This window comes from Salmo trutta, chromosome 10, assembly GCF_901001165.1.
Source record: "Salmo trutta chromosome 10, fSalTru1.1, whole genome shotgun sequence".
NCBI classification, from domain to species: Eukaryota; Metazoa; Chordata; class Actinopteri; order Salmoniformes; family Salmonidae; genus Salmo; species Salmo trutta.
This window is the reverse complement of record NC_042966.1, coordinates 34055784-34071472: the sequence shown is the minus strand read 5'-3', so window position 1 is coordinate 34071472 and position 15689 is coordinate 34055784. Positions and strand designations below refer to the sequence as shown.

Sequence of the window (15689 nt, the reverse complement as noted above, 5' to 3'; positions counted from 1 at the left end):
CCCTGTGGCACCCCCATAGAGACTACCAGAGGCCCGGACAACAGGCCATCCGATTTGACACATTGAACTCTGTCAGAGAAGTAATTGGTCAACCAGGCGAGGCAATCATTTGAGAAACCAAGGCTATTGAGTCTGCCGATGAGGATGTGGTGATTGACAGAGTCGAAAGCCTTGGCCAGGTCAATGAATACGGCAGCACAGTATTGTTTCTTATCGATGGCAGTTACGATATCGTTTAGGACCTTGAGCGTGGCTGAGGTGCACCCACGACCAGCTCTGAAACCAGATTGCATAGCGGAGAAGGTGCGGTGGGATTCGAAATGGTCGGTAATCTGTTTGTTGACTTGGCATTAGAAGACCTTAGAAAGGCAGGGCATGATAGATATAGGTCTGTAGCAGTTTGGGTCAAGACTGTCCCCTCCTTTGAAGACGGGGATGACAGCAGCTGCTTTCCAATCTTTTGAAATCTCAGACGACACGAAAGGGAGGTTGAACATTCTAGTAATAGGGGTTGCAACAATTTCGGCAGATAATTTTAGAAAGAAAGGGTCCAGATTGTCTCGCCCAGCTGATTTGTAGGGGTCCAGATTTTGCAGCTCTTTCAGAACATCAGCTGACTGGATTTGGGAGAAGGAGAAATGGGGAAGGCTTGGGCTAGTAGCTGTGGGGGGTGCAGTGCTGTTGACTGCGGTAGCGGTAGCCAGATGGAAAGCATGGCCAGCCGTAGAAAAATGCTTATTGAAATTCTCAATTATAGTGGATTTATCGGAGGTGACAGAGTTTTCTATCCTCAGTGCAGTGGGCAGCTGGGAGGAGGTGCCCTTATTCTCCATGGAATTTACAGTGTCCCAGAACTTTTTTGAGTTTGTGTTGCAGGAAGCAAATTTCTGCTTGAAAAAGCGAGCCTTGGCTTTTCTAACTGCCTGTGTATATTGGTTTCTAACTTCCCTGAAAAGTTGCATATCACGGGGGCTGTTCGATGCTAATGCTGAACGCCACAGGATGTTTCTGTGTTGGTTAAGGGCAGTCAGGTCTGGAGAGAACCAAGGGCTATATCTGTTCCTGGTTCTAAATTTCTTGAATGGGGCATGCTTATTTAAGATGGTGAGGAAGGCATTTAAAAAAAATAACCAGGCATCCTCTACTGACGGGATGAGGTCAATAATCCTTCCAGGATACCCGGGCCAGGTCGATTAGAAAGGGTTGCTTGCTGAAATGTTTCAGGGAGTGTTTGACAGTGATGAGTGGAGGTTGTTTGACCGCTGACCCATTACGGATGCAGTGATTGCTGAGATCTTGGCTGAAAAAAGCAGAGGTGTATTTAGAGGGCAAGTTGGTTAGGATGATATCTATGAGGGTGCCCGTGTTTACGGCTTTGGGGTGGTACCTGGTAGGTTTATTGATAATTTGTGTGAGATTGAGGGCATCAAGCTTAGATTGTAGGATGGCTGAGGTGTTAAGCATGTCCCAGTTTATGTCACCTAGCAGCACAAGCTCTGAAGATAGATGGGGGGCAATCAGTTCACATATGGTGTCCAGAGGACATCTGGGGCAGAGGGTGGTCTATAGCAGGCGGCAACAGTGAGAGACTTGTTTTTAGAGAGATGGATTTTTAAAAGTAGAAGTTCAAATTGTTAGGGTACAGACCTGGATAGTAGGACAGAACTCTGCAGGCTAACACCGCCCCCTTTGGATGTTCTATCTTGTCTGAAAATGTTGTAGGTAGGGATGAAGATTTCAGAGTTTTTGGTGGACTTCCTAAGCCAGGATTCAGACACGGCTAGGACATCCGGGTTGGCAGAGTGTGCTAAAGCAGTGAATAAAACAAACTTAGGGAGAAGGCTTCTAATGTTAACATGCATGAATCCAAGGCTATTACGGTTACAGAAGTCATCAAAAGAGAGCGCCTGGGGAATAGGAGTGGAGCTAGGCACTGCAGGGCCTGGATTCACCTCGACATCACCAGAGGAACAGAGGAGGACTAGGATAAGGGTATGGCTAAAAGCTATGAGAATTGGTCGTCTATGACGTCCAGAATAGAGAGTAAAAGGAGCAGGTTTCTGGGGGCGATAAAATAGCTTCAAGGTATAATGTACAGACAAAGTTATGGTAGGATGTGAATACAGTGGAGGCAAACCTAGGCATTTAGTCATGATGAGAGAGATATTGTCTCTAGAAACATCATTGAAACCTGAAGATGTCATAGCATGTGTGGGTGGTGGATCTGAAAGGTTGGATAAGGTATAATGAGCAGGGCTAAGGCTCTACAGTGAAATAAGCCAATAAACACTAACCAGAACAGCAATGGACAAGGCATATTGACATTAAGGAGAGGCATTCTTAGCCGAGTGATCATAGGGTCCCGTGAGATTCAGACAGCTAGCCGGGCCATAGGTAGCAGCTAGCTGGTGGAAGATGAAGGGAGGTCATCCTCCGAAATAAAACCAAGCCAAGCTGCACTGCTTCTTGACACATTGCCCGCTTAACCCAGAAGACAGCCTCACCAATGTGTCAGAGGAAACACTGAACTCCTGGCGACTGTGTCAGCGCATGCCCCTTGCCCGCCACAGGAGTCGCTAGAGTGCGATGGGATAAGGACATTTCTGTATTGACGCCTCAAGCACTGCGATGCAGGGCCTTAGACCGCTGCGCCACTCGGGAGGCCCCCGCAAATTGATATTAACAAACAATTGGTCCCCCAAAATATGCGGCCCACCGTTGAATTTCAAAATCTCGATGTGGCCCTCAAGCCAAAAACTTTTCCCACCACTGTCAGTATAAATGTTTGTGCATGTTATGTGTGTGGATGCAAATTAAGTGTATGTGTGTGTTTGTGTGCGTGTGTTGGAGTATCAGTGTGCGTGAGTGTGTAGAGTATTGTGGGTGTACATAGAGATAAATACAAGGGTCAACCCAGAGTGACTTACAGTAAGTGCATTCATCTTAAGATAGCTAGGTGAGAACCACATATCACAGTCAAATATACAGAGTACCAACATTCCATTCCAGCTAAACAATGGATACTTGGTGTTTGCAACAAACAAAAAAAATCTTACACATCCAGAATCTATGAATAAAAAATCAGAGGATAGTCATATTTTACACACCCATAACCCATAAGCAACCATTTCTGATGAAAAAACACAAATGGGAAAAATGTAGTAATATAGCGTTTTGGATATAAACTCAAAGTCCTAACACCGGCTTCGAGGTCCAAACACCGGCTTCGAGGGCATTATCACTTTTATACAATGGGTTACCAACATATTCAAATAATGATTTACATATTTTCATTAAAAACGTTATTTTGATGAATTTATTCATACTATTTCATCCTTCCACAAGATATAGTCCCAACACAAATCTAGCGTAGCTACCCAAGCCGGCTGGTCGTTTGTTCTATCGATTCGATTGTTAAAGACGCGACCCAGTCGTTCAGTCTTTTTGTTCTGTATCTATTGACGCGACCCAGTCGTTCGTTCTAAATGTTCCATTGCCATATTGGCTGGCAACATTCTTATCTCTTGCTTGCTAGCTAGCCAACTATGGCTAACTTACAGTCACATCAAACAGTGCAGCCAGAATAAAAACGAAGTAGCTGCATTTGTTTAATCTGTTTTCTAGTGACATTTATTTGTATACATCCATAACAATGAGCTGATGATGCAGATTTCACCTGGCATAGAAAATGTCCTCTCTCATCAGGACACTGTTGTTCAAGAGCTAGCCAACAACACAGCTAACAAAATCACTTCAAAACTGAAGCTGGAAAACTAGCTGCGCTTTGTTTCATTTGACTTGTTTTCTATTGACAGTTCTTTGTATATATACTTAAAAATGATGGAGAAAAGCTGCCTACCTGTCTGTCTCATCCCGACTTCCGACACGTTCATTACTATGGGACAGCTGGAGATCAAAGTTGAATATTGAAACAATGTTGAAAATGTCGGCGAGACAGACAGTAATATTTATACAAATCTCCGCTGTTGAAAACTTAATGTTAGTCTACAAGAACTGTGACATAATTTCTAGATGCTTTTTATAATGGAAATCAAGTTCATAAATTGCCTGGCTGGGCTAATGAGATATTGGATTGCGCAGTCAGACGGAACAGAGTAAATAGGCATTTCAATGTCATGGATTTAGCCGGTGGTAACTTGTGTAATTGACACCGGCTAGAATGCATTCGGGATTAGACCCATACGTTGTGTAAATATATATATATATCGATATTAATGCCAATCAAAGATGGATGGATTTAAGTCCTCTATTCACAGCCTTTAATCCAGTCAAGACTTACTGACAACAAAGTCAGGAAACGTTCTGTTTCATGTCTAATTATGCATAGCACTCCCATTGGGAGACACTTTGTAGATCTGCTGTGAGACAATAGGTATCTGCTTGGGGAAATTATAGAACCTCAAACTTTCTTGGCTCAACTCCCAACACAAACAGCAGGTATTCACATCACAACAGGCATCATTATGGTGCAACGTTTGAGCTTCATCCAGATTAAAATCAAACCATATTCAGTCAAACCATCCTCTTGTAATGTAGAGCTTGTCATTCAGTCATCAGGACAACTTGGTTGGTGTCGGTCTATTACAAAGCTTGTATAAGAGGGATAAAACCAAACGATAGGGATATAGATTTATCACCGGAGAAGTGAGTGGATGGAGAAGGGGACCAAACGCTATCCATCTCTGTCATTGGGAAAACCACACCTACAGATATAGGATCTTAATTTGATCACTCTTTTTTTTGCTGAGATATCCAAACTTTTAGTGCAGTCCAGCATTAAAAAGGCTTTTTAAGTTTGTAATTTCCACTTTAAAATTGCAGAGTTGATTTGCCCTAACGGGAAAAGGTATCAACCCCTACACTTTTTTTTTTTACAATTAGCTATAATCCACATAACAATTCATATTTCCTGTTGCTGCAGGATTATTTTCCTGCTGTAGCGAACTGGCTCAAATTAAGATCTTACATCTGTAATGTACTCAATCGTAGGCAGCTGGCAGACACAACTAACCACTTGAAACAGGGGCCGTGCCATAATTACAGATGATTGCTTCAGAAACCGGACCTTAAGTGGGTACAGTAGCTAGGCAAAAGCAATTTCACACTCGCCTCATGGCTTTCCTTCACGCAGGGGGACAACCACACGTATATGTTTGGGCGGTATACTTCCGGTTGACTATGAATGATTGCCAACTGAACAATACAAAGGAAACCAACTACTGGTATGACATAACCAAATGTATACATCATCTCTTCTTCAGTCATTTTGGCACATACATGAAGAAGGTTTTGGAACACTTGCCAGCTGTTTACCAGATCTAATAAAGTGACCGGTGTCTGCATCAGTCCATCTTAATAACTTTACATTCCTTCATTTTGATCCCCCAATGTTCAGTACCCACTGTTGTTACCTTGAGAATTCCTGTCAGAACCACTCTCTCACATTCAATTTTTAATCCCCAGTGTGTCCAATCTCTTCTCCCATCCCATCTACATCTAATTCAAAGCACTAAAAGCTTTCAAACACTCAACTCGTAGTTAAGGTTAACATATAACATGGTCTTATTTTACACTTTGTTTCACATTAAATGGTAGCGTAGCAACAAGATGGAAGTCAGAACACAAGGTTAGAGTGTATAAATGCAAGAAGGAAGGACCATACTTTATAGTTATTAGCAATTAAGAGTAATTATTTCATTTCTTGTTTATGAGCCGTGACTATATGTATAGGAAGCCACAAGTACAACTAGGTCTTCCTACCATGTATATCTAAAATTATAATGTTAAAACTAATAGAACCAACTATTTTATAAAGCTGACTAAAATGTCTGATGCAGATATTTGTTTTGATCTGAGTAATGTGGTATCAAAGTCAGCATGAAAACCCACAAAATCTAATCAAATCAAATGATGTACCTTACAGTGAAATGCTTACTTACAAGCCCAAACCAACAATGCAGTTTTAAGAAAGTCCCTAAAAAAGTTAGAGAGAAGAATAACAAATAATTAAAGAGCAGCAGTAAATAACAATAGTGGGGCTATATACAGGGTGTACCGGTTCAGTGCCAATGTGTCAATGTGCGGGGGGCACCGGTGTCGAGGTAATTGAGGTAATTATGTACATGTAGGTAGAGTTATTAAAGTGGCTATGCATAGATAATAACAGAGAGTAAGGGCAGCGTGGGGGGGGGGGCAATGCAAATAGTCTGGGGGCAATGCAAATAGTCTGGGTAGCCATTTGATTAGCTGTTCAGGAGTCTTATGGCTTAGGGATAGAATTTGTTTAGACGCCTCTTGGACCTAGACTTGGCGCTCCGGTACTGCTTGCTGTGCGGTAGCAAAGAGAACAGTATATGACTAGAGTGGCAGGAGTCTTTGACAATTTTTAGGATCTTCCTCTGACACCACCTGCTATAGAGGTCCTGGATGGCAGGAAGCTTGGCCCCGGTGATGTACTGGGTCGTACGAACTACCCTCTGTAGTGCCTTGCGGTCGGAGGCCGAGCAGTTGCCATACCAGGCAACCTGTCAGGATGCTCTTGATGGTGCAGCTGGAAAACCTTTTGAGGATCTGGGGACCCATGCAGGGGCGGAAATCCCGGGGGGGACGGGGGGGACACGACCCATCCTGGGAAAAATATGATTTGTCCCCCCCAATATATCACTGAAACATAACTATGTAATTTAAATAATATTAATAATACGCAATGAAAGCAATTGTGCTGATTATAGACACTTAATAGCGCGTTTTTAAGTTTCAAAAGATTGCGACCCCCCCACCCTTTGCCTCACAATGGTTTGATCCACTGCCAGTTCCTTAGTTGGCAAGGTAACAGAGGGGTCGTATCCACTGTCTGAAAGGTACTCAATGAACGTAACTGACGTGAGGTTAATCCAGTCAATCGCGCGCACACACTAGCTGAATATGCAGAGCTAGCGTGCAAATATGAACTATTAAGCTAGCTAGTACCTATTCCATTTATGTGGCCTCGTCAAAGATGGAATCTTTGCTATCGTCAATTTATTCCAAGATCAGCATGCAGATGATGTAAATTAGTGCTTCAAAGTCCCTGTGATAAGGTTAGCGATAAACTGAAGTCCAAACTGAACAGAACTACACTCTCTTCTACCATTGTCTTAAATATATTTAATGGTCTCGTTGCAAAAGCTAAATTGTCGCAAGGGAACTTTTATTTATTTATTTTATTTCACCTTTCTTTAACCTGGGTAGCAAAGATTATAGCAAACGCCACTGAAACGGAATTGGTGCTCGCTAGCTTTGCAAATTCAGCTATTGTTGGAAGCCAGTCAATATGAAACAAACTATTAAAATTACAAAAGGTTGCAGCATATGTTGTGTAAATGGTGAACTCATACAGCTGTCAACTCTTGTCATTTTAATCCGTTTCACATTTGCTAGCTACCTTTTAGATCGAAGCCCAACTAGAATGATAAAAGATAAGATGATAGAAGCCCATCTCCTACTGTAAATAACCTACACACTGTGTGTGTGTGTAGCCAGCCAGCCAGCCAGCCAGGTAGAAAAATGCAGAAAAATAAAAGACGGACATCAGAGTATTTTTCAGTACTCCAAAACGCAAAGTAAGAACCCTAGTAGCCTAATATCTCAAAGACTAGTTGATAAAATGTTCATAAGAAAGAAATGAAATTCTAATGGAAATGTTTCACAATGATGTCATTAGGCAGAGCAGGCAACAGATGGCACACAGACAGCAGAGTTGGGGACAGATATGCAGGGACAGACTGGCAGAGACAGGGAGTCTCAGGTAAGTTTGTTGAGTCTTTGTTTGGCAACATTATGAAAGGTTCTCAATTTTTTTTACTTGTAAAATAGGAACATAATTGGAAAATGCCATGGATACCCCCACTCTCAACTTAAACTGGTGACTGAACTAAGATTTGTTAAAGGCAATGGTATTGCTGTTGTGATTAGTTGTGTAGTTTTGGGTACCGGTAGTTAGGAGTACGGCAAACACCTTATTTCTTTGGTTCCTCAATATACATTTACCATATTACAATGTAGGCTATGTGTTACAGCACTACTTTTGGTGTCCCTCTCAGGAATTGCTCTTGAGAAAATTTCATGTAATTGTCCCCTCCAAAGTTGATATCAGATTTTCGCCCCTGGACCCATGCCAAATCTTTTCAGCCTCCAGACAGTGAGAAAACAATCACAATATCAGAGGGTGATGTCATGACAGTGAGCACTTACAAGTATATTTTGTCTCTATGAAAACATCAGGGATGGTTTTGAAATGTCAATGACTGACACAATAAACACTTTTCAATCTGGGAGGCTCGGACACAAAGCAAGACTGTATAAGTCATCAAGAAATGCCAACTGCAAACAAAGTCTAAACAGACTGGATCATTTCAGAGATGCAGTCTAACACAAAACATGAAACGTAGTATGGAGTTTATATACAGTGCCTTCAGACCCCTTGACTTTTTCCAATTTTTTTTAGGCTACAGCCTTATTCTAAAATGGATTAAATTGTTATCTACACAAAAAAAACAATAATGACAAAGCAAAAATAAAAACACTGAAATATCACATTTACATAAGTATTGAGACCCTTTACTCAGTACTTTGTTGAAGCACAGTCTTCTTGGGTATGACGCTACAAGCTTGGTACACCTGTAATTGGGGAGTTTCTCCCATGCTTCACATCAAATCAAATCAAATTGTATATGTCACATACACATGGTCAGCAGATGTTAATGCGAGTGTAGCGAAATGCTTGTGCTTCTGGTTCCCGATAGTACAGTAGCATCTAACAAGTAATCTAACAGTTCCCCAACAACTACCTAATACACACAAATCTAAAAGCCTAATAATCTCTTCAGATCCTCTCTAGCTCTGTTAGGTTGGATGGGGTGCTTTCCTGCACAGCTATTTTCAGATCTTTAGAGATGTTAAACCAGGTTCAAATCCGAGCTCTGGCTGGGCCACTCTAGGACATTAAAATAATTGTTCCGAAGCCACTCCGGCATTGTCTTGGCTGTGATCTTAGAGTCGTTGTGCTGTTGGAAGGTGAACCTTCGCCCCCAGTCTGAGGACCTGAGCTCTCTGGAGCAGATTTTCATAAAGGATCTCTCTGAACTTTGCTTCATTCTTCTTTGCCTCTATCCTGACTAGTCTCCCAGTCCCTGCCGCTGAAAAAAAATCCCCACAGCATGATGCTGCCACCACCATGCTTCACTGTAGGGATGGTGTCAGGTTTCCTCCAGACGTGACGCTTGGCATTCAGGCATTCAAGTTCCATCAGATCAGATAATCTTGTTTCTCATCGTCTGAGAGACTTTAGGTGCCTTTTGACAAACTCAAAGCGGGCTGTTATGTGCCTTTTACTGACGATTGTCTTTCATCTGGCCACAATAAAGGCCTAATTGGTGGAGCGCTGCAGAGACGGTTGTCTTTCTGGAAAGTTCTCCCATCTCCACAGATGAAGTCTTGAGCTCCTCCCTGACCAAGCCCTTCTCCCCCAGTTGCTCAGTTTGGCCTGGAGGACAGCTCTAGAACGAGTCTTGGTGGTTCCAAACTTCTTCCATTTAAGAATGATGGAGGCCAACGTGTCCTTGGGGACCTTCAATGTTGCAGAAATGTTTTGCTACCCTTCCCCAGATCTGTGCCTGACTCAATCCTGTCTTGTAACTCTACGGACAATTCTTTCGACCTCTGACATGCACTGTCAACTGTGGGTCCTTATATAGACAGGTGTATGCCTTTCCAAATCCTGTCCAATCAATTGAATTTACCACAGGTGGACTCCAATGTAGTTGTAGAAACATCTGAAGGATGATCAATGGAAACAGGATGCACCTGAGGTCAATGTGGAGTCCCATAGCAAAGGGTCTGAATTCTTATGTAAATAGGTATTTCAGTTTTTTTTTTTTTTTAAATACATGTTTTCACTTTGTCATTACAGGGTATTGTGGGTAGATTGGCTGTAATGTAACAACATTTGGAAAAAGTCAAGGGGTCAGAAAACTTTCCGAATGTACTGTATATAGACATTGAGAGGGTTCTGTCACAAAAGTCTCTCCTCTGATTTGACATTTCAAGGTTGTCACTTATGGTTTTGACGTTCATATACCATTTTTTCTCCCCTTTGTTTCGTTTGGGTTTGAGTGTTCCATGGCACACACCCAGTTTTCCCATTTGTCACAAAATACAATTTGTGAGTCTCTTTGGATCAAGCAGCAGGCAGAGTGATGCAAACACAAAGAGTCGGTTTTTCATGTTTGATATCAATTCAAGTATTGTTTTCCACATTTTGCCCACTGGGTCTGGTAATATTTTTGGTCTTTCTTATAGACCAGTCACACTGAGATCCTTTTTGTCATGGGTTGTGTTCATTGTGGCACGCTTTTGTTTTAATTTATTGAATAAATCTTGTTTTATACATCATGCAGCAAAATAGCCACGTATTCATTACACTAGCGAGCACTAAACCGTTACAGTCAATCTGCAGGTACATTAACTGTTCTTAAGGTAATTATCCACTCTAAGTACAGGCACAGGTAAACAGAATATACAACTGGAGGCCAATGTTTTGATACGGCTGTAATGCGATGCTACTGGTGGCAGAGAAGTCAGGCGCAGGAGAGCGAAAACTGATTTACAACTGTCATTTAATATCCATAAACCACCGTCAACAGAACAATACAACAAATGGGTCAAACAAAGCCCGGTACATACCAGCATACCGTGCATAAGCACTCCAAGAAACAATCACCGACAAGGACATGAGGGAGAACAGAGGGTTAAATACACAACATGTAATTGATGGAATTGGAACAAGGTGTGATGGAAGACAAGACAAAATCAATGGAAAATGAAAAGTGGATCAGCGATGGCTAGAAGGTTGGTGACTTCGACCGCCGAATGCCGCCCGAACAAGGAGAGGGACCAACTTCGGCGGAATTCGTGACAACGGCGAACGTCTCTTGTAGGGTATTTGTGCTCTTAACAATTCCCCAATTCGTAGTGGTGTTCTAGTTTGCGTAGTGTCCACTGTCCTAGTCACCCCAAGGCAGAAACATCAGCAGTGACAATACAAGTATGACTCAAGCTGCAAACAAGGGTATGGATCCAATTTCTAGGTCACAGACAGGTGTTTCCAACATACTCATGGAGCATGTATTTCATATTTGAGAGTACCTTGTTACTTTTTCTTTGTAACCATTATAATTATTTCTGTTGGGTAACAATGGAGAGAGTACTGTGTTTGAATATTTCGAGATTCAATTTGGATGAAGCCCTTATTCATTTTTTTTTCTTTGTCTTGTTGTTCTGTTCTTGGTCCGTGGTTCTACTCTGGATGCCAAAACTGAAAGTCTACTCACCCGTTTGTGACAATCCATGAGAACGAGGCGCTGATGTCCAAAAAGGTAACATATAACATCTATTGAGACTATGTTGAGACGCTGCATTAAACAACCCATTCTGCAATAATAGTGGGGAGTCTGACATTTTTTTATGGTTTGTATTATTATGACATAATAGCCTTGTATTTAGAATGCACTACTAAATATATTAAGATCATTATACTAATTCAACGCTAATGGCATTACTAATGTCAGTGCTTTGTCCAATAATTGCTCCTTTATCCAGCTGTATGCTCAGGGCCAAGGATGTTTGGGTTACTTTTCTTGCACCTCAATTAATAGACTATTTCACAGAGACAGACTTGAACAGACACTTAACAGACACCTTACTTAATACTTTAACAAAGGGCCTTCAGCCTTGTCCCCATTGACTTTGCATAGCCATTACTTCCTTTTGTCATCTGATGTTTGCTTCCTGAAGTTGTCACCTACTGTTTCTAGGATATAGCATCATGAAAGTTGGAAGTGCTTCTTCCCTCACTTAAAGATGCATTGCAGATGTTTTTGTTTACTTTTATGGGGTGGCTGCTTGGCCGAATTCTCTGGACATCTCTTCCCCATAGCTAAACAACCGAACCTTCTGCACATGTGAGGGATTCTCTACTTGATGCAAAAAAATGTAGGTAGCTGCTGCTCCCTGTTTCCTGTTCTCACTTCCCCTCAGTGGCAGATTGGCCATCTGGCAAATATTTGTACGCAATTTCTCTATTATACTAATCAATCATTTTTGGGATCAAATTTTTATTTAATCATATGCATAGGGTTGCAGATGTAGTTGCAGTGTACAGTGAAACTCTGAAGCTCTGCGCTCCAACAGTGCGCAGGGGGGTTGGGAGCTATTCAGCAGCCTGATGTTTCGAAGCTATTGGCCAGTCTGTTAGTTTTAGCCATGATGCTCCTGTGTGATTGAAGCGGGGAGAACAGGCCATGGCTCAGTAGCAGGCCCAATTTCTTCAGCCTCCTGAGGTTAAAGAGTTGCTGTTGTACATTCTTCACCGTGATGTCTGTTTGGTTTGACCATTTCAGCTCCTCAGAGATGTGTACGCTGAGGAACTTGAACTTTTTGACCGTCTCCACGGCGATCCCGTTGATTGAGATGGGGCATGCTCAGCCTGGTTCCTCCTGAAGTCCATAATCAGCTTCTTTGTTTTGCTGACATTGGGGGAGAGGTTGTTTCCTTGTTTCCACACTGTCAGAGAGCCTACCTCCTCCCTGGTGTCTGTCTCGTCATTGTTGGTAATCAGGCCTACTACTGTCGTGACGTCAGCAAACTTGATAATGGAGTTGGACCTGTGTGAGGCCACACAGGGAGTAGAGGAGCGGACGCACCCTCATGGGGCCCCCATATTGAGGATCAGTGTGGAGGAGGTAATGTTGCCTAACTGTACCACCTGGGGTGGTGTGTCAGGAAATCTTTTGGCTGATCAGTAGGCAACGGCCCCCCTACCAAGATGGGCCGGCCCGGTTCTCTGATAGGCTGAGCTGAGGTCATGCATGCTCAAATTCAAAGTAAAACGCGGCATCAGTAAAGAGACCTGCTCTGACTGTCATCAGGTAGACAGCCAAGATCATGGATCTTAAAAAACAGAAAGGTTGCCTATGAACGTAGAAAGAGCTCATTCTACATTGTTACCTCACTTAAAACGTAACATTTTGGGGTGCTAAAACCATGATTTGGTCACAGAGTTGGTGGCACGCGCAGTGCTGTGGGTTGGTGTGGATAAAATGCCGGGCCGAATTCTTGTCCCAGTCCACCCATGCTCCCCCTGTACATGACCGGACGTCTTTGTCTGTCGTACAAACTGTTGTAACTATAAACAACCTTTCTCTGTTGGACCTATAATAAAACCGAATTTACGGCCCACAAACATTGTAACCTATGTGCGACAAACTGATCACTTCAATTGACAGGCATGTTGTTTTTGTCAAACTCTGGCTCATAGCCTACCGCCTACACGGCACGGGAACATTTAGCTCAGAAATTGCTCACAAAACGACACTGTACATCATTCAAGAAGATCTTAATGCATATTCCAATGAAACTGATTGAGATCAAATGGTTGGCATGCAGATGCTGAATGGATGTATCACCGGCAAAATGTGAAGAATTATCATTCACGATGGATAAAGTGAGAAACGTAAAGTGAGGGGAGGGTGATCAGCAGCTATGCAAAACAATGTGTACATAAAGTCAAGTTTAAGTAACACATGCGCAGAATGTGATCCGGCTGTTTAGCTCTGGGGAAAGAGCCTTCCAGGGGTGCTGGAAAGGGAGGGAACGTTTTAGCCAGTGGTTTTGAAAATAGCACTCAAAAGCCTAGAGGGGTCCCAAAACATGTTTTACAACATCACATATGTATATCATGTCAATCTTATAAGAATTCAATGAAATGCCCATATGGACCATATATTGACACGTCAAGTTCAAAACAACAAAAAAATGACAGAAGTATTTTTCAGTCCTCTGTAACAAATGTTTCAGTAGCTCTCACCGCAGATTGGAGTTAATAGATTAAATGGTTATATAACGTCTAAACAACATTTTGCTAACAAAACTGCAATTCTGGATGTCCTTGCTTATTTTCTGTGGATGCTTTTCCATTTGCAATGGATTTGGCTTTGTGAGAGCAGGTGAATTGGTGCTCTGTCCAATCAATGACTATAATTGTCAATTACCGTAGGTCTGTGCCAGTAAATACCACCACACATTGCAGTGTCCTAAGATGCTGGTTGTGAGGATAAAACACATTCAACTGCAGACGTAAACTGTAACAAGAATGTTACTAATCAATAATAACATCTTCAGTAGTTTTGCAGAGTAACTGAATTCACAGCTCATAATTATTTGCTCATTGGCACAGACACTGACATCTCTTTTTCAACAGTAACATCATATTTCTTGTCTGTAGCCTGAAAACACACTTTTTGGAAAGATGGGGGCAGATGGCAGCATAAGCTCTGGCAACCTGGCCTTGAACACAGAGAAGAACAGTGAGAATAACTCAACAACAGAAGAGGAAGACAACATCTCAATCCCCTCACTGCTGATTACTGAATCTGAGGAGCCAAACGCTAACCCTGCAAAAGATGGATCCTGGCAAGGTGGTGCGACCTCTTTCAACCTTACCAAGGTAAAGATGGAAGCCTTTGAGACGCACATTTAATTTTCTGTGACATAAATGGATGACAAAACAGAACAGGGTAGAGATTAAGGCAACACTTTATTTTAAGTGTCCGTAATAAACCAATTATAAGGCATTTATGAAGTGTGTTCACCATTTATTAATCGTTACTCCCACATTTCTAAAACTTTTACAAATCATTAGTTATTAAGTCTTTTTGCAGCCCCTAATCTAAAGTGAGTGCTATTTCAGCTTTACAAATACCTTCTAAATGTTTTGAGTGACCAGTGTAATTTCTCACTAAAAGATGGGCATGCCATTGGTAGACATTCCAGCAGTACCAGGTAAAATAATAAGCACACAACACAGGATATTTGCTAACATTTATGAATGTGGGAGTAATGATTAATAAATGGTGAGTACTGTTTGTAATCGCATTATAAATAGTTTATGAAAGCCTTATTAATGGTTTATTACGGACCTTTCAAAAGAAAGTGTTACAGAGAGTCATTCCCTATAGTATTGACAAAGAGTACTTCTGATCATTATAAGCAGATGTGACAGCATGCAATAAATTCAACTGATTTTGCTATTGTATAAACATTTATGAAATGCAACATTTTTCTGGAGATTGTGAAACTACATGCTCCACTTGGATGAAAGAGAATACTTTTTGAAGTGATTGATATAATTACTTAATCATTCTGACTTGTATTTTGGGATAAATTAATTTGTTCCAACATTGAATCAAACATTTTGTCATCTTTTCAAAAAGTTGGTTTGATTACTGATCTTGTTAATACATGCGAATAAACATTTTATTATACATAATGCAAGTACATCTATGCGGTGTTGGTGTTGTCCCTGTGATTTCTTTGTACTGACTCAGAACAGAACTAATTGAAACATTTCTCATTTTGACAAATTGTATATGTTATTCTACTTTTCAGCATCTCTCTACCCATTTCAACTTCAGAGTTGTCAATACGATGCACTACATACAATTAACTAAATTACAGTTAATTACAGTTTTAATTACATTACAGTGGACACGTTTCTCCAGACAAGAAGCCTGGATCAAGTTAATTACAGTGGTGACCATAGTTGTTACTATATTTAGTTCTGATTACACCAT

At 41.5% G+C, this 15689-nt stretch overlaps 1 protein-coding gene across 5 annotated transcripts in view; it reads left to right on the top strand.

The window, feature by feature from the left end:
* Positions 1 to 15395, top strand: part of mlip (muscular LMNA-interacting protein) — a 48865-nt gene extending 33470 nt beyond the window's left edge. For all 5 annotated transcript variants that reach the window (XM_029765376.1, XM_029765371.1, XM_029765372.1 and 2 more), the window contains 2 exons: positions 11382 to 11435; positions 14342 to 15395. In XM_029765376.1, coding sequence (XP_029621236.1) covers positions 11382 to 11435; positions 14342 to 14596 — 309 coding nt within the window. In that variant the 3' untranslated portion in view covers positions 14597 to 15395. The remainder of the gene's footprint in view (positions 1 to 11381; positions 11436 to 14341) is intronic.
* The last annotated feature ends 294 nt before the right edge of the window (positions 15396 to 15689 follow it).